The 26,168-nt window shown below is 41.5% G+C and overlaps 1 protein-coding gene across 9 annotated transcripts in view; it reads left to right on the top strand.

The window, feature by feature from the left end:
- Window positions 1-18,027, top strand: part of ARHGAP23 (Rho GTPase activating protein 23) — a 204,832-nt gene extending 186,805 nt beyond the window's left edge. For 7 of the 9 annotated variants that reach the window (XM_020785530.3, XM_020785528.3, XM_020785529.3 and 4 more), the window contains 6 exons: window positions 138-227; window positions 3,341-3,466; window positions 5,942-5,983; window positions 7,393-7,486; window positions 13,102-13,133; window positions 14,493-18,027. In XM_020785530.3, the coding sequence (XP_020641189.3) occupies window positions 138-227; window positions 3,341-3,466; window positions 5,942-5,983; window positions 7,393-7,486; window positions 13,102-13,133; window positions 14,493-15,680 (1,572 nt within the window). In that variant the 3' untranslated portion in view covers window positions 15,681-18,027. Of the gene's footprint in view, window positions 1-137; window positions 228-3,340; window positions 3,467-5,941; window positions 5,984-7,392; window positions 7,487-8,282; window positions 8,318-13,101; window positions 13,134-14,492 lie in introns of all 9 variants that reach the window. The other 2 variants (XM_073004300.2, XM_078377915.1) reach the window with 2 other exon arrangements.
- The last annotated feature ends 8,141 nt before the right edge of the window (window positions 18,028-26,168 follow it).

The raw sequence follows: 26,168 nt of genomic DNA, 5'->3' as shown, positions 1-26,168 counted from the left end.
AGTAATATGGAGAAATCATAAAGAAAGTTGAATACAGGGGACAGAGAGGGATTGCAGGAATCCTTCATGTTGCATGAACAAAAACTGAACAAATATCTAATCAGTTGTTACTGTGTTTTCTTCCACCTCTATTGTAGATCTGGGACTTGCCAGCTCATTATTACGAGACCCTGAAATTCCTGGTGGGGCATCTAAAGACAATTGCAGATCATTCCGAGAAGAATAAGGTAATGCTTGCAGAAAATATGGCATTGATGATTTTTGAAGCCAAAATCCTATAGAGGAGAACTGCATGCAAAAGGGCAGTTACACAAGCACTTCCCCCCATTGTTGCTGGGCATGTGGTTGTTTACTTAGACAGTGGGTATGGGGGTGCACGATGGCTAGCCAGCTAAACAGGTGGAATATTTGTGTGGTTGGCCTTATGCAATAGCATAAGGCAATAGGAAGACAGATGGAGGTTCAGTAAGTAATATATTCAGTTTATATTTAGAAAGAATATGTATCTGTAAGTAGTTCTGAGGTTCTAACTGGAACCTAATCTGTTCTGTATATTGAAACAGGCATCCTTCAATTTATCACCCTCTCTGGATTAGATCTCAGCTGTATTTGGGAATGGAGATGTTGGAATGTAATACATCTGTAGGGTGCCATGTTGGGGAAGACTGCTTTAAAGCAATTTGGAATATGATTAAACTGACATGCTCTTTCTGAATGAGCTGTGAAAACTGTAGGATATTTTCCTTGCTCTTTGGCAAGAGATTCTTAGGCTGTAGCTCAGTACTCATGCATCCCCATTGATATCTATGAGGCCTACTTTTGAGTATAAATGTATAGAATTTTACAGTTAATTTTCTTGTACAGTGGTGCCTCGCTAGACGATGGTAATCCGTTCCACTGAAATAGCTGTTTAGCGAAATCATTGTCTAGCGAAAAGCATTTCCCCATTGGAATGCATTGAAACCTGTTTAATGCATTCCAATAGGGAAGAATCGTAATTGTCTAGCGATGATCGGCCATAGGAAAGCCGCTTTGTGAAACGCCGATCAGCTGTTTAAATTGCTGTCTTGTGAAGCTTAGATCCCGAAAACACCTGTTTTGCGAGCGCAGAGGGAGCTGTCAAAATCATCATCATCTAGCAAAAATCAGTTTGCGAAGCAGGGACCAAACATTGTCCAGCGAAATTCCCCCATAGGAATCATAGGTTATTGTGCTTCACAATGAGATTAAAAGGGGTGGAGGAAACAAAATGTTCATCCTTTCTTTTACTTCTGTCAATTCATTGATTTTTTTCAGCTTCATTCCAGAAATTGGTACCCTAAAAACAGTTCATCTAGTGCAGTAGTTCTTAACCTTGGGTTACTCAGGTGTTTTTGAACTGCAACTCCCAGAAACCTCAGCCAGCAGCGCTGATGGTGAAGGCTTCTGGGAGTTGCCGTCCAAAAACATCTGAGCAACAAAGGTTAAGAACCAGTGATCTAGTGTAGAGCAGTGGTTCTTAACCTTTGTTACTCGGATGTTTCTGAACTGCAACTCCCAGAAACCCCAGCCAGCACAGTTGGTGGTGAAGGCTTCTGGGAGTTGCAGTCCAAAACTCCTGAGTAACCCAAGGTTAAGAACCAGTGGTGTAGAGCAGTGGTTCTTAACCTGGGCGATAATGCCCCCCAGGGGGCGATTTCATTTTTCAGGGGGGCGGTAGAACGAAAAGGGGCGGCGTGGGGGCGCTGGAGCAGAAGGGGGCGGTAGGGGGGCGCTGGAGCAAGCCAAACCTGTGAAGATGGCTGCAGCCTTTTTACAGTGTGCATGAATATATATTTTCCTCCAATTTTAATTTAGTTTCAGACTTTTTGTCTTGAAATTTTTAGTTCCTGCATTTGTTTTTATACCCTTTTTATATTTCTTTTTGCGTCTTAAAATTCACTTGCAACTAAATCATTAAATGTTACTTTTTGGGGGCATTTCATTTTCTTGGAATTTAATTTTGTTTTCAGGGGTCATTGGATATAAGTGTCTTAAACAAACAAACAAACAAACAAACAAACAAACAAACAAACAAACAAACAAACAAACAAATAAAAAGATATCATCGCGGGGAGGGGGGCGATGATAACTTCCTCAATGGCTCAAGGGGGCGTTTCTTTCAAAAAGGTTAAGAACCACTGGTGTAGAGTACTTACAATGTCATTTTTATAAACTAAGCAAGGTTTAAGGAAAAGATAGATTTGTGACCATTTGACTCGGTGTGTAGGCCAATAAATAAGCCTCATATAAAAAGTATAAACATTATTTCTTGGAGCTGTTCTGTCTTGTAATTTCCATGTAATATCTGCTCCCAGCTGAGAACCGTTCTAATCACCCACGTGATGAGGGAGGCTGGAGTTGAGTCTGTTGGTCCTGCCTTCTCCACCACTGTCTGCATGTTGGAGAGTGCAGCACAGAGACTCATTTACTTGTGTACAATGTCTGCATGATTTAGAAGAAACAGGGGCAAAATGTAGCTCACAAGTCACTCGAGGCTCCCCAGGAGCCCAAATGTACCCCTAGCACCTACTGTGTTCCCAGAGGATTTGGGAGCTTTTTACCAGTGTTTTGACATGCATTGCATCTGTCTCCTCGAAGTTTTAAATGATGAGAAACAGCCAGTACAGTAGACCTAGGTTCAAATCTCTGCTTTCCATGAAAACTCACTCCAGGGAAAATAGCAATGGTAAACCATTCTATGAGTGTCTCACATACCTTGGAAGCCCTATCAGAGTCACCATTAGTCAAAAGCAACTTGGAAGTACTCACAATGGGGACAAATGATGTGCGGAATACACAAAAGAGAGTATGTTCTGTGCCACAGACAGAACCCCCTCTAGGATTTAGAGGGGCGATTTCCAGCGTTGGATCTCCAGATGGCCTACAACTCCCAGAAATCTTGTCAAGCACAACTAATGGTGAAGGCTACTGGGAGTTTTAGTTCAAGAACATCTGGGAACCCAAGGTTGGGAACCATTGATTTAGAGGAAGCAGAGTTTGGAAAGATTTTTCTTTTTTTCTTCCACCTACATCTTGTAGAATTCAGCAGCCAGCCATACTCACCTGGGGGTTATGGGAATTGTAGTTTAGAACAGTAAAATTTTCCAGATCTAGATTAGGGTAGAGCTAGTGCAGTCATCTCCAGCTTTATTCAGGGAGTTCTGGTTGCATGAGGGAAATTAATATCAGAATAGGGTTTTTACCAGACCAGAAGCCTAGATGCTAGTGGGAGAAGGTCCTTTAGTTTCTCTCACAACCCTGCTTCCAACTTGAATGGGAGAGAAGAACCCTACTCAAAACACAATGGCTTGCTTTGCAGATGGAGCCCCGGAATCTTGCTCTGGTGTTTGGTCCCACCCTTGTTAGAACATCGGAGGACAACATGACTGACATGGTGACACATATGCCTGACCGCTACAAAATCGTAGAGACTCTCATACAACATGTAAGTGGCAAGGAAGGGTTTGGTGGAGAGATGGAGATTTGGAGGGCAGCTGCCAAAAGATTGGTCCTGGGGGATCAACTTACCATCTGAGGTTTTATTCATGTGCCTTCCTCTTAGGAGGTGAGGTGTGTGGTCAGAAGGGAGAGGATCGTTTCAGGAGTGGCACCTCAACTTAAGACATTCTGCCCAAATAATTTTGCTGACTTGTCTACATTTTAGGGGTTTTTAATAGTGACTAACGAAGACATTCCTGATCTCTCAGGCTTCTTAGTCCCTTGATTTTAGAAAGATGAATGAGATTTTTTTATATATATACTGAACTGTATAGAACTGTAAGATATAACATAAAGTATACATCAATAGTGTGCCAGCTTTAATTTTGTGTTCAATTGATTATATGCGTGGAAATAAAAATCAGTCTCGGTGTAAAACAGAAAATACAATTTTGCAATTTCAAGAATTGTTTTATTTTTGCAATTCTTCCTATTGCCATAGGGATCTAAGCTGGCACTTTTTAACTTAATGAAGTGTGTTAGTTTAATTGTATATGAAGAAAGTATTTGTGATATAGGGAATATTTCCATATTCTAACCAAGAAAGCAGTAAGGAATATTTCAATGTGTAATTTTCTGCAGTTTTGCAGCTGCTAAGCAATTTCAGACCTATTTTCTCCCTATCCTCTCCCTTTATTTATTTTATTTATTTATTTATTGCATTTATACCCCGCCTATCTAGTCATTTCGACCACTCTAGGCGGCCCTTGTTTTATCTCCTTACAATCTTTCCAATAAAACAAATAAAGTCCCTAAGGGAGTAAACATTAATGAGCTTAAATCAGCTGTGATCATTTCTGCACTATGCTTGCAAACATGGTTCCAAAAGTCACCATGTTTGCAAGCATGGTTTTGTGATTAATTCACCTGCAACCGAGAAAGAGAGAACATTACTTTTACTAAAGATGCTAAGATAGTAGTTAATCCTGGGAGCACAAAATACATCAATTTGGAATTCAGAATTAAGTATCGGGGAAAGGACAACATTGACTGAAATACTCTGTACTTATAAGACTCCCTCTGGAGCTAATTTCTTTAAACATATCTATGATCTCCACAGTCATCTCACTTGGAACCACAGCTGACACATCAGTTATGAGGATAAATTGAGTCTTGGAAAAAATTATTATTTTTTAAAAAGGTCTAATAGTCTCATAATTTCTTTTGGTGCATGCTTACCCTAACCAGATAACTGTATGATAGGGAAAGGAAATCTGCTTCCTAGGCAACCATAAAGTGCTCTTCTCCCTTCCTCACTGGCCCCGCACCATAGTGTCTTCCCTCATGGTTGGCATGTGTCAGTTATCTTCTTTACAGCTTGATCTGTGATTTGCTTTTGTAAGCATTACATACACATGATGTATGCTCCTTTGAGGAGGTGTATGTTCAGTTTTCCTAAGTAGGAAGTTTGAATCGGGTGGATTCAGGAGTTCAGGGCTATGATTTGTAAGTTGCCTGTGCATTTTAAAGAAGTACAGTCAATTGTAGCAACCTGTAAACAGATAGGAACGGCACAAAAGCTGCCATTTTGAATGTCATGATCATGAAATGCAGGGTAAACCCATGTGCTATTCCCTAAAGGAATATAAATATAGTATCACCCTCAGGATTAAGGGAGCTCACTTCAAAATACATTTGAATCTTGCAAAGTACATCAGTTCACACTGCAGAGTCTCATATTTTTTTAACTACAGCAGCATCACTAATAATGTAAAATATTATAATTTATAATTCATAATTCATAATTTGGTGTCTTAGCTATCACACTTAGCTGGCTCTTGATCAGCAGACCAGCAATCGAACAGACATGGGACACGACTCTTGCCACCTACTATTTTGAGCAGTCATTGGTGTACCATGACTTGAGAAAAGTGAATGTATCATTTGTAGGGCAGTGGGGATAGTTTTGAAACACTCTTATGGAATTCAACTCCAGGGATATTGTTCCTTGTCCAGGACCCTGGAGAAATAGTTTTAGCACAAGCTGGCTGCAAAAACAGCACCAGTTCGCTAACATTCAGTTTGTCACAAATACACTTGTTCCCAAATTCTTGGATTGTAATAGTTTCCCTAAAATGCTTTTCTTCCTTGATTTCAAAATGAGAGGAGAGGATGGATGCAAAAATAAATCCACAAATGAATGTACGTACATCTGCATTTCACTTTTAAATATATATGTAAAACCACGGGGGAGGATGGTGAACCCAGTGCTCAGTGTAGTAGGATGTGCATCTGTTATGCAAAACAAAAACTGGGAAGAATCAGGGTTCATAAACTGACACCATGGACAAAGAGCCCGTCATGACTTCCCCTTTGATTTTGTGGCTGTCTTACTTCTTGAAATCTTAGGTACTGTTTTTTATTGACGTTGGCACTGCCTTGACTCTGCTTTGATTCTTCTCCTCTGTCTTTTCTTCCACAGTCAGACTGGTTTTTCAATGACAAAGAGGACAAAGGTGAAAAGGTGAGTCTGTGGGAAAAATAAAATGTCTAGTTCGTTCTAGTTGCTGGCATAATTGCTGTTGGTTTCCAAAGAAAGCAAATTTGTGGGTAGGAAGTCATCACAGCATGATTGTGTTTGATCCCATTTGACATAATTTAAGCATCTGAAATTCATTTAACGTAAGTTTTATCTCCCATTGTCTTCATTTGTACATTCTAATTCTTAGTTTATTCTCTCATTGCTGCAGGTCAGACAGGTTCTGCAGTTCAAAAGTATACAAAAGCCTGCAAAATCTGTTTAAACAAATAGGAAAATGGGGTGAACTTATGTATACAATAATGTTCATATCCCTTTCAAACCATCCATATTTGTTGAAATTCTCTCTTGATTCCAGTTGAACACAGTTGGCATACTCTAGTAACCATTGTTGAGAAAGAGGCTTTTACAGTTCACAGCGTCTTGATTACAGGAATTGACCCAACCCTGTTTTCACTATATGCCTATCCATCTAACCTTCCCCTCAGAATGAAAGCATTTTAAAATGCTTTCATTCAGAGGGGAAGGTTAACCAGCCACCCCTACATTCTCTGGGGTATCAGGATTTTCTTCAGTCAGGGGCAGGATACTCAGTGACATGGGGATGTGCTCAATTACATTTTCTTTTGAGTTGTGAAGAGTGAAACAAAAAAGGGAAAGCTCATGCTGATTGATATATTTAGAGCTGTGAAGGAATTTCTCTCTTATTTCAGTGAAATTGGCCAGCAGTACCTCTCTTGCAAATCAATTCACCTATTTCAGTCCCCTGGGAGTGTTACAGTCAGGCGATAGATAACACATTTGCAGTGGAGTTGAAATCTGCTGATAGCATGCTGCAATGTAGACTAGGAAGATTTGATCTATGGGTATTGGTGAGTGACTGGTATTACTTCTAGGGCCGAGATTAAGACATGATGTCATTGCCTGAGTTCTGCCCAAATGAGTTCAGTCTTCGGGGAGGCTTCTTCTGTTTCCTCAGCCACTTGGGCATGTGGAGTGGAGTTGGCAAGAACTAAAGTGAAGCTAAGATAATAGGTTTTCACCCTGGCACAGTCCTTTGGGAGGGCAGAGAACAGACAGCTTCACATCTATATGAAGTGTCCTCTTATGCCTCTTGACGTGTATCCATTGAAGATTTGATGTCCCAAATGCTCTTGATGGGCAAAAATGTTCTGACATATTTATCAATGGTGCAGTGGTACTTCTGACATGAACAAAGAAAGACAACATTACTCTTTCAGGGAACATGATGGTATTGAAAGTGTGAGACTTGCATTTACAACCATGCAACTCTGCCAGTAGAATTATCGCCAGAGAGAGATCCAAGGGATATTGTGCATCTGGAAGACTGCTTGAACCTTTTCCTTCTAACTGCATATGTGTCCATTTCACAGACTCCTGTTGATGAGCAGGAGGCCCAGTCAGTGCCCAATATTGAGTACCTTCTGCCCAACATTGGGAGAACAACAGCACCAGGAGATGCTTCAGGTGAGTGAAGAGGGAGACATGAACTGAACAGGAGCTATAGGCAGCAAAGCAAAGGACTGATTGGTACTTTGACACTTTATCTCTGTGCCAGGATTCCCTTCCACCCCAACTTTAGCTGCCCTATTATATAAGGGAGAGGGGAAAACAGCCGACTTCTCAACCTCTGCTTCCTCCCTTCAGACCTAACACACACACACATAACACCAGCTTTGATTTCTATTAGTCTCTCCATGGATATGGGGATTTTCTTTAGCATCCTGTAGCTGGCCTCCCCTCCCACCTAGAGTGTGTGTCTCATTCCTCGGACTGCAGAACAGAAGGTCTGGCTGCTTCTCAGCAATGTTCAATGTTTGGGTGGCTCTCCATTGGGAGAGAGGGCCATATATGTTGTGTGAATGTCACCTTGCCCTATTCCCTTCTGAAGTCTGGCATTTTGCTGGTTGTACTGATAGATACAAGGTCCATTTCTTCCCTCTTCCCACCACTGCTTCTTCCAGTTTGATAGCACAGTCCTCAATAAGGCACATGTAGCCATTTACTTCTTAGCCAATGGCAAACTGAATATATTTTGACTTGCTAGAAGAAAAAAATGTCCTAGCACTGGAAAGGACCTTGCCTACACTCCTGTTACAGTTGCTAATATTAATGACAGTTGTTGTTAAGTAGTTTGTCTCTTCCTCTGCCAGTTATGGACTTCCTTAACTTGTTTGCTATCTTTCTTCTTCCTTCCTTCCTTCCTTCTCTCTCCTCAACTTTCTTCTCCCCACATTCCTCTTTTTCCTCCTTCCTACTCCAGCGGATCTGCCGGAGCTCTAGAGCTGGTACAGTGTGGTTGGTGCTCTGGTGTTTACACACTAATTCCATTGGATGATCACGAGAGGTCAAGGCAGGCAGAGAGGGAATGAGTGGGCAGGACCTGGGTTCAGGTTCCTTATAGACTTCCTTTCCATGCTGAGCAGTGGCATCTATGGTGTATGTAATGATACAAAAACTGGAGTACATCTTCCCTCCAGGTGACCATCTGTCTGTTAAAAACTTGAAGCAAGAATGATGGCTCAGTCTTCATGGGCAATGTGACCTGCTCCTTAAAGTCAATCGCTGGGGGAAAAGTATCTACAGGCAGTTTTGGACATTAAACAGTGGTGATTTGGAGATCCAAATCAGTTTATAAACAAAGCAGTTGGGATGAATAACTCTGTACCTAGAACTTTTTATTATAGAGTGATTTGCAAGAGCTTAGACACTGACATCTTCCATTCATAACTCTCCACTTCTTTTACTTTTTTTTCTTACAACAAAGAACCTATGAGAGAAAAGACGGAGTAGCAGCTGCATAATGCCTTTTGATGAGTAGCACTAGGAGCCTTCAGTCAAGAAGCACCCAAGCTTCCTTGGGTTAATGAAGGACATTAATTTGGCCAGAACTGAATGGTAGTTCATTCTTATCTGTGGTTAACTGCCAACAATGGGCACCTTCATACGGCATGGCAAGCAAAAGGTCCAGAGGAACCCTGTCCTAACGTGGCCAAGCAGCATGATGTTGGTTTGCTTCAGCTTGCAGCAGCAGGAGTTAAATTACCCACAGAGTTCCATACTCTGTGTTTTTCGTGCCGCGCGAACGTGGATGCTGCTTCCCTCCAAGCCAGAGACACACTCCAGAAAAATGAACCAAAGCTTCATCTTTGGTTTACTGGGAGATAAACACAAGAGCGGTAGATGTACCAGGATGTGCACAACACAACCATGAACTGTGGTTCTGTGCTGCATTTCCCCACCCACCCAAAATAGAAGCAGGAGCTATAAGGTGGTATGGATCAGCAGGTGCCTTAACCACAGCAATCTGGTGTTCCTCAGCTTGCCAAGTCACTCAAAACTGTGTAAATTTTAAACTGCATACAATGGACTTAAAGTCAGAGGGAGTTTGGTTCCTCCCCCCCCTTTCCATCAATTTTTAACCAATTACCCCAAAACATTTTTATCATTTTATTTTGGAAGGGGAAAAATGCTGATTTCTCTGTTTTGGAATACAAGTATCCATTCACTAGGGAGTCTTACTAGAACTTTGAACTCCAAATAGACATTAATTGTATTGTACAGTAAAAAAAACACCAAGCCATATGGAATAAAATAACCACTCTATCAAAAAGATGGCTGAAAGGGGGTTCAGCTGATTTGTTGTTGTCCAAGTTCAAAGACAAAAACTAATTTGCTTGTCAACGTATGTGACCAGTGCACTCCTAAATTCTGAGATTCTGCTGTCTTCCTGCTGTGTCAGATGAAGAGTTCTGTGTGATTCAGATGCCAGCATTTTTGCACCAACAATGTCTTAAGAAAATAATTGCTTTAGCGACTTTGCATTCCATTCTCCACTGAAAAGCAAATGCCACTGCCTAGACCTCTGACATCATCTTAAGCTCCCCCACCCTTCAGAAGTGGGGGTGGGTGGGTGGGTATAGTTAGAGTAGCCTTTCTGCCTTTCCTCACTCTCGTTATCGCCAGTCACTAATTCCATGTGTGTGGGGGGGGAGGGCACAGGCTTTGGACAGAGTGAACCTTGGGGCCATCTGTTCTATTGTACACTGGTTTTGTTGTCACTGACATTGCTGTGGCGATTTCTGTGCATGTCTGTGTGCAGAGCAGGGAGTCTATTGTGCAAACTGTGTGGCGGGAGCCAGATCCCTTTCCCTACAGATGGAAAATGCAAGGTTAATGCCTGGCTCATTTTGCCTGGTTTCTCAGCTGCTTCTGCCTCCTGTACTGTCGCCCCATATGCGTTTGTCAACGTCCTTCTCTGCCTTAGGTTTCTCTCCCATTGTTTGCTGCTTTCTCTTTGCTGGATGTATCCGGCCTCGCTTTTGATTTAAAATTTAGAATTTGATTTTAAAATTTAAGAAACATATGAACAGAGATGTCCAGATGGGCACAACAGGGCCACTGCTTGCCTTTTACTGCACCTCAAACATCTGGCCAGCAGCCTCTATTTAGGGGACATGCCTCTCGCCCGTTGAGCCCCTGTGTTTTCATGGCTGCCTGGGATACCACCTCAGCTATGGCAGCTGCCCCTTAGACAAAGGGCTCGGGATCCTAAAGCAATGTTGCTGCATTGCTGCTTGTTCTTCTGATTTGTTTGCCTCTGTGGGCCACTTTTGTTGTTTCTGTTCAGGTGCAGAGCAAAACCCTATTTACAAACAGTAGTCACATGCTACTCAGTAACTGATATTTCTGGGCCATTTTCAATGACCATTATAAAACATGATAGTAATTGAAACAAAAGGTTGGTTATGAGAACACAAAGCATTTAAGCTGGACTTCTCTGGGTTGCCTGCCAAAGGCTCTGTCTAGGAAATATTGCTGCTTCTGCAGTGTCATCGGAACCACTTTTGAATTAACACCTGGTTTCTTCTGCTCTGTAATATAACTCTACTGAACATACAGTTTGAAAGAAGACGAGAAAGCAGCCAGTGGAATTTGCTATGTGCTATTCAAAATGTTACTGTAGAGAGGTAATTTAAAGGCAACTCTTGTCCCCTTTTGGCCCACCCATTCAGCGCATCACGAAAGAATTTATCTTTCGTTGCAATTAGGAAGCAAGATTTAACATTTTCTTATTACTGACATGGTCCTGTTGGCTTTCAAAGCACACCACTGATTGTTAGTGGTCAATATGCTGCTATTGAACAGTCACTGTTCTTTGTAATAGCTCTCCTTGCACAGCCCTTTGTAGAATGCACTATTGCTTCTATAGGAGACCTGTGCAGCTTATGACTCATCAAGCCAAATTTAGCCCATCAGCCCACATGGTACCCTGTTAGGAGGCCAATAGTCCTTATGGATTTGCAGTCCCAGGCAGGCAGTGAAAACAGGCTTATTAAGTTGTACCTAGCTGGTGAGCTTTGTTTGCTCTTTGTGGGTCACATGGTGAACAAGACTGGCTTGTGCCTTGGTCCCATGGACATAAATCTGAGGTCTTCCTTTCATGAATAACTTCTGCACAGTTGTGCAAATGCACTATCTTCCCCTGGGCATGGTGGGAGCCACATAGATGGAGAGTGCCAGATTGGAGACAACAGTATGGTTATCTTCTTCTATGGTTTGTTTAGGTATACTGCTTTCCTGTTGTATTGTTTGTGGCCCTACAGACCATCTAGCAGGAGGCATCCAGTGGTAGTGGTGGTGATGGGATGAAACCAGATGTTAAGCAGATGTTCTGCTGCACTTATCCTTCCATCTCCTGCACTTAAGCTCATTCTGTCTGTCCACAAAGCCTTCACTAACTTCTGCTGGCTTTACTCCATTAATTCTCCTGGCAGCATTGCTATTGCCACATGAGTGGATGTGCCAGGGGGTAGAAGGCATCGCCACAGTTAGAGAAGTTCCTGCATTTTCATTCATTCACCAGTACCGTCTGTGTGTCCTGGAATGCTTGATGTGTTTTCTGTCCCTGGTTTTACTTGTTCAGTCACCCACTAGTGTATTAATTTGATTTATACAAAAATGCAAAGCAATGCAAGTATTCATTTCAGACCATACCTTGTGGTCCAGGGTGATATGTTTACAGACAATAAGTGCAAACTTTCTCTTCGAACTGTTTAACAAGACACCCCAATTATTTGTAAAGAATTTGATAGCGACTTGTATTGAGTAAGAGCAAAATATATTCTTTGCACTATGCTGTGCTTGTATAAAGATTCTACATATATCAGATTCAGCTTGTTTATTTTAAGGCAGCCTCCCCCAATGATAGATCAGGGGAAATCTACATTAAATTTAGAGAAGAAAGAGTTACCTTAAGTCTTGGTAGAAAGAACCCCTGAATTAAAGTTACCTAATCTTTATTTTCATTCTCAAATTGGACATGTCCTGTTATAGCTCATTTGCAGGAGCGACAAGAAACTTTATATCTCACGTTGGTGATAAACCTGTAAGCAGTCACAGGCAGCCACTGGGATGTCCAAAGTGCAGGCGGTAATTGTAATAAAATTGCCAAAAATTAGGATCTGTAATTCTTTGTCTCTAGGAGAGTAAGAGAGAAATAAGACAAGTGTATGTACCCAAGGGGCCAGTTGGGTATAAACAACAAACTGTTGTAATGGACAAGGATGTCGTACAGTTTCACAAAATTTCAGAAGCATCTGAGCGAATGAATAGGTTCAGTAAAAGATACTCTTGACTTACACAGACATAGACACAGACTGGTCCACATAAAACTGTGGTTTTGATTCTTTATTGTAGGAATCAGGAAGAAAGACCAAGAAAATCAAATACTTGTAAGGTTTCCATTAAGGTTTCTCATAGATGAAATCATGATCCAGACTTGGAAAAAGGGGCATTAAGTAGTCCCCCTGCCCCAGCATGTCCTGCTTCCTCACAGCCGCTGTAATTCCTTTGCATCCGAAAGGGAGAAGGCAACACAGGGCAATGTCTGCTGCATCATCCCCCTTCCTATATTTTAGATCTTCCCTCCAGGTTAGTTCTGATGTGCTGGCTCAGGAGTGCGGCATGCAGAAGCCACATATTCATCTGTTGTAGCAGCCATGCAGCATCCCACATGGCTTACCCCACACTGTTGTACTGTTAACAGATATTCTTTTATTTTTGTTCATTAATCCATGCAGATTCGACCAACAGTGGCTCAACTAAATCAAAGGTAAGGGGCATCCTGTACTGCCTGCGCTTTGGAGGTGGCTGGTGATGGGGTGGTTGGGTAAAGGAGTGCTCGAACGTTACCTTTGCAAAATCATGAGGAAACTCGTTATGCCATTTTGGACGTGCAGCCCCTCACTATCCTGATACCTGAATTTTTTTAGTACCTCTGGAAGCCATCCTGATCTAGGCAACTTACCCAGCTAGCCTCTCCAGTGAACACAGCAATATCTGCCTTTCTCAGGATGCTAATTAAATTAATTGTCAGGGTTGCATCACTGTGCACCATTCTTCAGAAATTCAGAAAAAGACCAGAATATAGGTGTACATCCAGCTTTCTGCAAATTTCAGCCTTAAAGAGAGCTTTCTATCCCTCATGGCAGGGATGGGAAAAATGGTGGGAGGGGGGAACCATTTGTCCCCAAAATCCTCTGGGGCCATGTGAACCACCTAAAATGAACAAAATAAAATAAATAAGAACATTGTTTTTGAGGGGGAAGATTATTAGGACGCTTCAGTGCCATCTGACCCCTCACCAGACCAGCAAAACCACACTAAGTTAAGCAAAATGGAAGGAGGGTAGAATAAATCATGCAGAAGATGAGCTGGGTTTTTAAACCAGCTTTTAAAAGGATATGTAGGTTGCAGAGTTTTGTTTTATTTAACAGTACTTTACTAGTACAACTGGTTTCTTCTGGCTATTTTGCCAGGAAGGCATTTTGATATTCATTTTTACATTCGGCCTCTGCAACTCATTTGAGCAATGACTTACATTTGCTCCAAATGTTGCTGACTTGCATTCTTAGGATCAACCCAATTCTGCCCACAGTTGTGTCTGTTAACACTCTGGAACTCCTTGCTCACATGAACAAGGAATTCCAGAGTGTTACCAGACACAACTTCTTTGCTTGCTACTGTGAGGGAGTTCCAGCCTCTCTGTATGTAAGTAAACAATCTTACTGCTTACTTATAATATTATCTTTCAGTAAAAAGGAAATAAAACGAAGGTTGTATAATCTCTTCTTCCAGTACACTTTAGCGGTGGTTGCTGTAGGCTTTAAGACCCTACTCTGTATTAAATCACCTCAGAATAGCCACCATCCTAAATTCTGAGATCTCTTTAACTGATGAGCTACATCCAAAGGAGGAAAATCTATCCACTGGATAGCTATTCACTGTAGGGATAGCTAGTCTTCATTTAAGATTTGTGTTATGATACTGCAAATCGGTGTGCTAAGAAGTCATTACCATGGAGTTTAACAATCATGTAAATGAGGCCAATATTCTGAAACATTCCCATCACTTTGGCCACTTCCTTCCATGTGTAACTCCCCACCTCATGTTTTTTTGTCCCTGTTCACAGGCTTCATGGGGCTCACGGAAGGAGCACTACCACAAGGAGATGCTTGCCATCTCCTTCATCTCAGCTGTCAACCGCAAGAGAAAGAAGCGGAAAGAGGCCAGGCGTTTTGGGAGCAGCACAGATGATGACTCTGAGCACGAGTTGGCTGCCAAGAGAGATGGAGAGGAAGAGGCAGCAGCTGAGGGGGAAGAAAGAGAGGCCGAGGGGCTCAGGAGCGGCCACAGAGGTCCAACCACTGATGTGCAGAGTGGTCCAGAGTGCCCTGCAAAACTGGAAACGGAGTTGGAAGAGAGGAAAGTAGTGCCATCTCAGGGGACCCCAGAACCAGCACTGGATGCCCGCTCGATTGTGTCAGGTTACTCTACCCTGTCCACGATTGATCGTAGCCTGTGCTCTGAGGTGCAGTCGGTAGCAGAGAGTCGGGGGGAGGAGGCAGATGATGAGCGGAGTGAATTTAGCCATGTAGAGACAGACACCGAGAATGGTTTTGTGCCAGGGCAAGCTGGGATGCTCCCCGGAGGAAATGGGATGGCAGTGGTGGGGGAAGGTAGAGCAGCTGCATCTGACAAAGGATCCCACAATCGAGCCTCCTTCAGCTCCCACCATCTCATGCAGTGTGACACCCTGGCACGTCGCAAGCTCTCTCGGCCTCGCCACAACAGTGAGGCCTCTTCCAAGGGTAGCACTGATGCCTCAAGTTCCAGCTTGCCAGGCAGTCAGGAGTCACTGCAGCCTGCAAGTACCACAGAGGTCCATGCCCGGCCTTCCCTCACGGAACAGCTGCGCCTCCGCCTCCGCAGTTCAGCCGACGACATGCTGGCAGTCCGCCTGCGCAAGCCTCACTCCCCTGAGACACGGCGCAAGAAGAACAGTTGGCGGCGCCACACAGTGGTGGTACCTGGTGGCCTTAAGGACCTAAATTACAATGAGTGGAAGGAGCAGCATGTGTTGAGGGCTAATGAGGCCTGTCCACTAGACTCCTCAAGCAGAGATGCCCTGAAGGACAACAAAGACTCTGGGCTTAGCAGCTTGGAGTCCACAAAAGCTCGGCCTTCCTCGTCCACAACTGGGAATATAGCAGCTGCTAGCCAGCAGGGTGGCGCTGAGCAACAGCACATTAAAGGCAGCTCTGAGGGGTGCTCAGCTCCCCGACGCACGGCCTCCTTACGCTTTCATCAGTGTCTCTAAGTAGCCTACTGTAGAAGCTCTTGTTAAGACTGGCTGAGACCTTGGCTTGGCCATCTTGGCAGTCTTGACCAACGACAAAGGTGGACAGCCGCAGATGCAACTCCTCACTTGAGCTCTCACGGCTGGTCCTGTTTTGCCACCTCTGATGCCTCAGTCTTGAAGCAAGAGTCTCTTCCCAACTTACCCCATCCTGACCTCACTTTCTGATCCTGTCCTCCCTGGTATTAATTTAATGACATCCCTATTTTGTGACTTGTGTATTTATTTCCCTTCCCTGTCTCATTCCCCCAGGGTGGCTGTTAGAGAAAAGAAAGCTGAGATAGGTGTAACATGAAGAGAGTGCTTCACCCAGTCCATAGGATGGCATCTTGGTTTTGATACTGAGAAGTTGCCTATTTGATGGGAAGACCAGCCCCATTCCTGCTTCCAGGTGCTGGTCTGCAGATGAGTTTCAGGGCATGTTTTTGAAGGTAAAGGCAAGCTGAGGAACAGAAGTCAACACTGTTCCATGTTATACAACAAGAGACTCTTAATGCCCATCTCTGCATCACTTCCAGCTGTTCACTTTGTCTCTTACATATTTCAATGAAGGAGGGCAGGCCTGGAGAAAAGGAAGTCAGTTTCAGAGATGCTCATGGATGCACGCACATGTTTCCATTTGACCACTGCCAAAGCTCTGGTGCCAATCAAGCCCCTCTTCCATGCCATTCTGCCTCTGGACTCCACTTTTCCCTTCTGGGGGAGTCCTTCTCCACCTCTTCACTCTCCAACGTTCAAAAAGCAGCCAACTGTGTCAATACTGATGGGATTCAACAGGTTGCCATGCCAATATTAAGGGGCTTTAATTGGTCCCTGTACAGCACTCACTGTCCCATTTGTGCCTTCCCCCAAGATAAACAGATGAGTGACCAGTTCCCAAATTTGCTACCAACCTTGTCCCAGTCTTTGCAGGTTTCTCACCAAAGGGCTGAATCCTGTTCCATGTTAGCACATGCATTCATGTTCCATGGACATGTTGTAGACTCAGCCCACACATTTTTAATTGCTCATGGAGGCCATCCCACCTGAGAAGCTAAGCAACCATAAAAACACTTCAGAAAATACAGGCTGTTCGCCTTCAATGTGATGCACTTCATATGTTACTTTTTCCCAAGGATCCTGTGTCACCTTAAAGGCTAACCAAATTATTGTGGAACAGGGCTCCGCTCAATGACCATTTGTGCCATAAGAAACTTATTAGTCTTTTACAATGCGGCAAAATCCTTTGGTTTTGGCAGGCTACCATGGCTACCATTCTAGGATGCTCTTTTTCCACAAATGCCCTTAGCAAAAAACCAAAAGTGCTTCTGCAAATCTTTGGCATTACACCCCATGTTTCTTCCCTACTCTTAACGTGTTAAGAGACTTCAGTTGGGAGCATGCTGTGTCTGCTTCCTTGAGCATTTGTGAACCTTTGAAGATTTTATATTTCTGTTTAGCTGCTACCGAATTTGGAAGTCTCCTAATATAGTTCTGTATTTTCTTGTAGCATTTTGCACAGCTTATGAGAACTAGAATAGCTCCAAGAAGTGATTGGTAAAGTTCCCTGTGCACAGACTTAAGGATACCATGTTTGGAGTAGGCAATAAGGTTGTTGTGGAAATGGGAATTCTCATGGCTGCCTCATAATTGTAATAGCTAGCTCCCAGTAACTTTTTGGTGCTAAAGGGGGTGGTGGTGTAGGTATAACCATCCCTCCCTGCTCAAGGTGACACAGCATATATAAGGTTATCTTGTGCTACCAACACTCCTTTCCATGTAGTCTTTGTCACCCATGGTCAAGCCGCTGTTAGCCCACATCTGCACTGCAGAGTGGCAAGTGATAGACACACAGACTAAATATGGGGCTGTGTGAATTGTAGAGTGGGAGAGAGAGTGCAAAGATGCCATATCAGCAACGGAGAGATTTCTTAATGTTCTTAAGAGATTCCTACAGTAAAAGTTATTTGGATTCTATTCGGGGTTTATTGCAGCAATGGCTTAAACATCAGACCATATCATCTCGTGCTATGCAGTTGCCCTTCAGAAGTCACTTTCTCAGAAAGAAACCCAACAATTTGTGATTCTGGTGCTACCTTTGTTTTTAACATTGTCTTCCATTCTTGGGTTTTCTCAGTATGATGGACAACAGTAAGGCAAGGGGTCTCCTAATTTCCATGTTGTTCAAGGGGGCTAGAATGTTCACAGTCCTAAGACATTCCCACCACCTCTTGTCTTTACATAATTCTCATAGGTTTCAAAAAGATGACCATGACAAAGCCAGGTGAATAAATATGGGAAGTATTCTTTTAACCCGTGGACACTACAAGTATATGGACTGTATATGTTGCTGTTTTCCCCAGGGAGGCCTCTCTCCAAATGTCATAACTTCAGAAGCAGTTGAAAGATAACCCCAAAACTTCACTGTTTTTTTTTAACTCTCTTACAGCCACACAAAGGGCCTTTCTTCTAAAAGCAAATCCATCTGGTCATGTCAACGGTTTTTAAAAATTGAACCAAACACTTTTGCTTCCATAATTTTCCAGCCATGAGGTTCAGTGACTTTAAGCAAAATCCTATTTCACAGTACGCAGCCTACTTCTCAGGGCAGCTGGGCTGAGCTCATTGGGAAAAGGCTGTACAATAGAAAAAATGCAGGAAATGTTGGATGTCATCATTTGAGAATGCTTTTTTTTTAAAAAAAAAAAAATCATCATTGAAAACTGAAAGGGAAACATCACCCTCATGATAATACTTTCCTCCCCAAAAGCCTTCAACTTTCCGCCAAGTCACTTGTATACACTGATCTCGTATGTCAAAAGTAAGGCCAATGGAAGTATCTGTATGCCCAGTTTTTCAGTTAATCTCAGGACAGCTTGTGTATTCTCCCTTTTTTTCACTAACATCCTTGTGATATACATTAGGCTGATGGCGGTATGGTTCAGATTATCGTTCCAGGCATATTCAACCACATTATATGAATGAGAGCCATTCATTCCTGTTTTCTGTTATGACTGAGTTCCCCCCATTACATTTAAAATGGGAAATTCTGGCTTAATCTAGGTTAACCAGGACACTAGTAAACTAATGCTGAAATACATGGGGAGAGGCAAAGGAGGAAATATTTTCTTATTCACACCTAGCTAACAACTGGCCCAGAGTTTCCCAGGAAGTTATACTGGATGTGTGGGGATTTGGATGCAGGTCCCCCCCCCAGGCTTAAGTCTAGCAATCTTATCAATTATGGTTTAATGTGCACAGCATCACTTGGATGAATGCAACATTATAACAGTTGCCTTGGTGGAAGAATGGAGATGCATATGGCTTGGCCATCAAGTCACTGATTTAAAAAAACCCTAGCATTTATATTAAGCTTTTGAGACTTCAAATTGCTTGGCATAATCTAGTTTTAGCTTCATAACCACCCTCATAATTATTTCTAATAATCTCTGGTGATGATACAGTTATCCAAAACAAAACCTAATGGAATTCCACTATAAATGCTGGTATTTACCTTGATAGCAGGACTTGGCCATCTGGCTTGCTGGGTCCCAGTGAGTGTGCTCTCTGTACTAGAGTGGCTGTACTTAGCATTGTAGAGTTACTACTCTATGTATACAGCATCCTGAAGCATAATAATGATGCAGAATAAATATACACATTCACAAGGGCACCTGGGAACATTGTCTAATGTTAGAAATTATTGTAGCAGAAGCTTTATATCTTGAATTTTGCCCAAGTTCCATTTAAAGTAGAATCTGGCTGAAAGCCTAAGTGATATGTTGCATCCCAAGAGTGGCAGATGTGGATAAGGACTGGAATATACTGTAGTCGATAGATAAGCAGTTTTCATCTCTTGTTTCACTCTTCTGTCACGGGAGGATATTTTTCACATTAGTCACTGTATCTTCCTGGTCTGAAAATGGCCAACTTCAAAGACTAATGAGTGCAAAAATAATATCTTTTAGAGGTAGGAAGTGTTTACAAGCTTTCAGACTTTCATGATCATTTCAGTCTGGGGAAGGATTCTGTGAAACTTGAAAACTTACATTGTTCTGCATTTATCAGATGGTTGGCTTTCCTACAATTAGAAATGAGTGCTGAATAGCCCATGTCCTCTCCAGTCTTCACACCGGGTTTCAAAGGATGCATTTTTATAAAGCAAATCCCAAAAAAGGATGTAATATATGCAAGTCTATTCATGCTACTAAGGAGATAAATGTCTGAACACAAGCCACAAACAATTTAAAACTTATATAATTGCCTGTAATGTGTGCTGTGGTCAGATGAGCAACCAATGTGCTATGTAGTCCACATGGCACACTTTTAGTGCACATTTAACAGCCATTCCACTGAGGCCTTGAGAAAGGAGTGTGTGGTGGCACTGAGATGTGGCACTGAAAACTGAACAAAACTAAAATAATTTGCTATACTGTTATGCATTGTTCTTATCCTTTTTATGCAAATATTTGCTGTAGAAGTTTTATTTTTCACTTCATTTTGTAAATAGCCTTTAAATGTGTAACATATGATAAAGAGTTTATAAGGTTTTTTTTTTAAAACAAAGACATTTTTGTTTGACTCCTTCTAAAAGTTGAAGTTATACAACAGTGCTGATTTTTTTTAAAACCTACTTCCTGCACGGTTTGTCCTTCTTCCCAACTTTCATGTGTTGGTTCAGTGTCAGTCATATATATATGGTCAAACAAAACAAATGAAATCCAAACTCTGTTTTGAAAATAGTTTCAGAATTATATATATATTGGAATTAAACTGGCTTATTCAGAGCACATGTTTGCTTGCTTTTTCAAAATACAACTTCCACACTGTAAAAAATACAACTTCCACTCTGTAAATTTTTGCAAGTATGTTCCTTTCCAGGACCAAGAGGATTTCATGTGGCTTCTTACAATTCTGTATAAGCAGATGTGTAAAACATCTGTAAAAGAGCCCTTGCATCCCTCTGCAATAAACTAAACTTATCAAAGTAACTCAAATCCTTTACATTATGGAAGGAAGATGAATTGCATATTGCAGGTATTTATTTGATTCCTTCTGTTAAACATTAGAAAATATACCAGTCAATGGAAGAGCTCCTTCTCTGGTTTCAGAGATTCCATCCGACATTACCCCTATATTTTCAAGCTTCCTTTTAGAACCATAAAATACAGAAACATTATTTTGGTTTGTTTGTTTGTTTTGGAAAAAGGTTGAACTTCCTCTTTCCCCTTCCTTCTTTTAAAATAGTCCATTAGAGGAAGAGAAATCTGAAGACCTTCACTTTTGCTGCTGACCAAGAGTGATACAGGCACTTGCAGGAGACAATCGGCAGAGTAAATCTGATCTTATTTTCCCACCTGCAGATTTTCCCCTGTAATGGCCCTGCATCCTCCACCCTCCCAACCTCATCCCATAGCTTTCAGTTCTGTACCCTCTCCCCAGCTAAACTTCAAAGTGAGCAGACTAAGAGAACTGTCAGCAGGGGAAGGAGGGCAAAGCACACCCAGTTCCCTTCATATTAGCTTTCCTATTTCCCTCCTACACATGCTCATTACGATGGCAAATGACAGGGCTCGGAATATACACTAACGTGAGTTCTGGTCACACATTGCCAAAAAAGAATAAATACATCACCCTACTCCTACTCAGGTCAAAAGAATTCTACATTAAAATTCTAAAATTCAGAGAGAGATACATTTGGAAATAATTACTAAAATTGAGATGATGGGAATACAATTCACTCTAATGGGAGAACAATGTGACCACATGCTGTTGAAGTGCTGTCTATCTGTTGACAGGCAACTTCAAGTTCCCTCTTCATGGTTATTTATCTTTAAATGAGACTGTCCTCTACATAGCAAAATATAATCTTGTGCGCGGGGAGTCCCGAAGCACTCCCACTCTGGAAATACCAAACAACACAATGGATTGTCACACCTTTTCTGTTTTCAAGGAATGGTGTAAAACAAAGTCTTACAAAAAAAAAGTCACTGAGGGGGAAAAGAGTATTTTATTAAAGTCAGACACTCTGATAGGAAACAAACAAACAAAAAAGGATAGAAAATTAAAGGAAAAAAGCAACCTTTCTTCATTTGGAGCTTGACTAACAATGATCACATTTGTCACAGAAGAAAACATGGCATCCATGGAATTTATACATAGAACTCTTACCTACAGATAGCAGCAGAAAGATTTACAAAAGTTACAGGTTTCTTTAAATAACTGTTGTTTTTATAACCAGTTTTGGTGTGGTGTCATTGTTATAGTCAGTTTTTGTTTGGGGTTTCCCCCCTTTAAAAAAAAAAACAGTTCACAATAAAACCCATGCGAAAGAGACATACAACATTATCAGTCCTCCCTACACAGTGCCTAAAGGTTTCTCTCTCCCCCTCTCTCCCATATATTTTTTAAAAACTTTTTAAAACTGTTCCAACTTTTCTTAAAATATCATCCAGACAAGTAAAGCGAGGCTCATGGCATGCAGTGGTGATTGCTTTCCCCCAACATACACGCACGCACGCGCACACACACACACACACACACACACACAGCAAAAATACATGCATAGCTTGGTGCTTTGTAAATTACATCTTGGAATTTCCTCTTTCTTTTTTTTTCTTTTTCTTTTTTCTTTTAAATAAAAAGAAACTTTTAGGCACACATAGATATATATAAATAGGGTATATGTATATATATCTACATATTCTCTATGATTTGTGCTCACATAGCGTTTGGATGATGCCATGAAACTGACACTCTCTTGCATACACACATACACTCCCATCATATGCAATAACACATACATAAGGACAAATGTGTTATAGACAAGGAAAGTGGAAGGAATTAAAAGAGAATGGTTCCTGACACCACTGTCTTCCCAGCTGCTTCTTTTCTAGGGCTGCATTAGTACATACAGTATTAAAGACAATGTTACTTTCTTCTACCAGCAAATCAGCCAGCATGCAACAGCCTCAAACTGGCATGGAGCTTGCACATCCATTACTAGACATTTTGTCACTTAACAGCTGGCACCCTCTCCGTATATTTAATCAAAATGGGGCATATTCCAGTGGGGCATTCTCCTGCACCATGCATCTTGAAACAGACAAGAACTTCTCTTGCCAGTATCCTGTAAAGTGAACAGAACATCCCACCGGATTGAACTCTGTCTCCAATATTTTCCTCTCCCATTCTCCTGCTCTTACTGGCATCCAGAGACTCACCTCATCTAGCCTTTTGAGAGGACTGGCCTCTGACATGCACCATTCTTTAAGGCAGTTTTCCTCAGCCAATGATCTCCCCCACAGGAAATAAAGTCTACAGCTCTGATGCTTGGCATAGTAAATCAAACTACATTAGACCTATTTGAATCAACGGAACTTATAAAGGAGCTAACTCACCAAATCCCCATTGATTCAATGAGCCTGTTCTAATGTACACTAAGCACGATGAGTGGTCATTCCCAGGCTGAGGGCTTCTGTGAATTTTCATCCAAAGTATATGAAAGGCAAGGTATACACAGTGTAGCAGCACCCTTTGGCGTTCTCTTATAGCATAGAAAATATGATCTGTAGTTGTCTAAGGCAAGTTTTTTTTTTTAAAAAAATAATCCCCATGATCGTTCTCCTGTGTGTGTCAACACATTTATGACAACTGAGCGATGCAGTTAAGACCTGGTCTGTCTTGACAACGGTGGAAATCCATCACACGTTACTATAGCCTGACACAAGGCAGTTTAAAAAAAACCTGAAATATGGCAAAGTATTAAGCCACAAGATATTGCTGAGAAGCAATACTTTCTCTTCCAAGAACACACTGACAAACCTGAGCACTGCCTACATGTCAGTAATCTATGGTGATTGCCATACAAACAATGGCCTTTATTCACTGCAGGCAGAATTTTGTAAAATTACTGTGAAATTTCTCTCCTCAGGTTCTTCCCCTATGGGGATGTGCTTTCCACATAAAGTTGTTTGCCATCATGGTACTCTTTCCTGCCATGGATTCAAGCAGCACATTTTAGGGTCCTGTGAAGAAAATGAGAACTTGGGGTGTATGAAGTATGAAATTCAATTGCTGAACTCTTCTATGCTTCTGTAAACCTGTGAAGATGACTTCAGTGGCAAAGGTCAGGCTGAAAACAAGAGAGTTCACACTTTCATCTCATATCCAGCTATTGAATATTTCAAAAGAAGAACTGAGGTGGGGAGAAGAGCCTCCATGATTACCTTTATCAGAAGATATATCAAGACTGCCCCAAAAGGACACTAATGCTTTATCTGTAACCCTGACTTGGACTCAGCTTGCTTCCTTGCCACAGAGTTACAGAGATTTAGGCAAGGGGAAAAGGATCAAGTCAGGAAGTGGCCTTTTGTTCTAATGCAGGGGTGGGCAATTAATTTCTATAGGGGGGCCACATAAAAAATCTGAACTGTGTTCGGGGGCCAAACCAATTTTACTTAAAAATAAAATGAAACAGTGATGTTATGATTGTTTTTATTTTAAACTTGTTAATCTTCACAAATGCTAAAGAGGGGTTTTTTTGCGGCATGTTAAAGATAAGCAACTTTAGGCAAAAAGGTATAAATGGTCTTGATGTTCAGAACTGTCCGTGGGCTGCCCAGGTCTGTTCTAATGGAACATGAAAGGGATTGAACATGAGTTGGCAGCAAGTGCCTAATAGGTTCATTCACTTGTATAAAAAAGGATTAGGGGAACTAATCAGTCAATTGGCATGTCTCTGTGGAGAATTATACCATGCTCTTTGGGGGGGATCAGCCTGACTTGCAATTAGATTTGGGGTACATTTGCAAACTTACAATGCTGTGCTGGGTGTTTGCACTCTGTGCATGTCCAGAGATATGCTATCCTTTCACTTAGGTGTAAATATAGATAAGATAGATTAGGTTTTGTTTTTGTATGTTTTCTTCGTTAGTGCTTTAAGTCTGTGGCCACATCTGCTCCTACATTCTGAAAAAAAAATTCTAGTAACTGTTTGAAATGTTACCCTTTAATCCTCTTTTTTTTTTTTTTTGCTTTTTTCCTTTTCCTTTTTTAAATTAAATTCAATAGGGAACTATATTATATAGTCTTGCTGGGCTTCATTATTATCCGTTAGGAACTGAATACCCAGTTTCACCCTGGGTGTTTTTGTTTGTTTGCTTTTTGTTTTGTAAATTAAATTATAGGCATGGTTAATTCAGGGATGTGTGTCTTTTAGTCACCAGACTTAACTTTGGTACAGCATTTTTTTTTTAAATTATTAATAGAAAACCAATATCAATCAGATGAAATTTCATTGTCATCTCATCACTCACAAGAGAGCACAAACTGGAACTTGAATTATGTGATATTTTTAATTCACCACTTAGAAGAGCCTGCATCCCCTGTAACTACAGTGGACCCTCTACTTACGGAATTAATCCGTATTGGAACGGTGGTTGCAGGTCGAAAAGTCTGTAGGTCGAATCTCCATTGACCTACAATGCATTGAAAACCGATTAATCTGTAACTGGCCGTTTTTGTTCCATTTTTGCTCCATTTTGGTTTTTTTCTGGTCTGTAGGTCAATTCTCTGGCTGCAAGTCGAACCTAAATTTTGCAGCCAGAGAAGTCTGTAACTCGAAAAGTCTGTAAGTCAAGCTGTCTGTAAGTTGAGGGTCCACTGTACAATAGTAACTTCAAAGTTACACCACAAAAGGAGTGAAATTGTCCCTTCATTAAGTTACAAGGGCAACATCCATGTCAGGGAAGCTGATTATTATGTGTGTGCTTGCCTTTTAAAGCTCGTTATTAGCAGCTCAGAAAGTCCATTCCTAACCACCTTCCTCCTTCATCAGCCCTTTGCACCTTGTTGCTGCAAAACATGAAAGTTGCAAGAAGACAAAAGCAGTGGGACAGAGGATAGTGGTCCATTGCCAGTGGTGTTCATAAAAGGGAATATGGAAGTAACAGACAATGGGAAACACACACAGAAAAGCCATACAAATGGAATGTTAGCTTAGCAAAAGGGTTTTTTCTAAACTCTCCAGGACACAAGCCAGCAGGACACAGGCCCAGTGCAAACCTCACCAAAAGGCATGGGAGCTGCCCAAGAGCAAAGAAACACCTGGTGGATTGTGCCCTCTAGCTCTATTTGCACCACCACCACCATCACTGTCACCTTGATAGTTTCTAAAGCACAACAGACTACATACATAATTTAATCAGGGGAAAAACACACACACCACTCTCCCCCCTCCCCCTAAATATACTAGACACAACAAGAATTTCATTTTCTTTTTTTCTTCAATATTTATATATATATATTTATATTACGTATATTATATATATATATATATAATATGTAAATATATTTCTTAAAACAAATATATAAAATGTTAAGACACTTCACTTAAATGTAAAGAGGTTGCTTTTTTGTTTTGTTTTCCACATGTGTTTGTTTTGCAATCCCAAGAAATTGCATTATGGA

The sequence above is a fragment of the Pogona vitticeps genome, chromosome 6 (assembly GCF_051106095.1).
Source record: "Pogona vitticeps strain Pit_001003342236 chromosome 6, PviZW2.1, whole genome shotgun sequence".
Classification (NCBI taxonomy): domain Eukaryota; kingdom Metazoa; phylum Chordata; class Lepidosauria; order Squamata; family Agamidae; genus Pogona; species Pogona vitticeps.
This window is presented reverse-complemented; position numbering and strand designations above follow the sequence as displayed.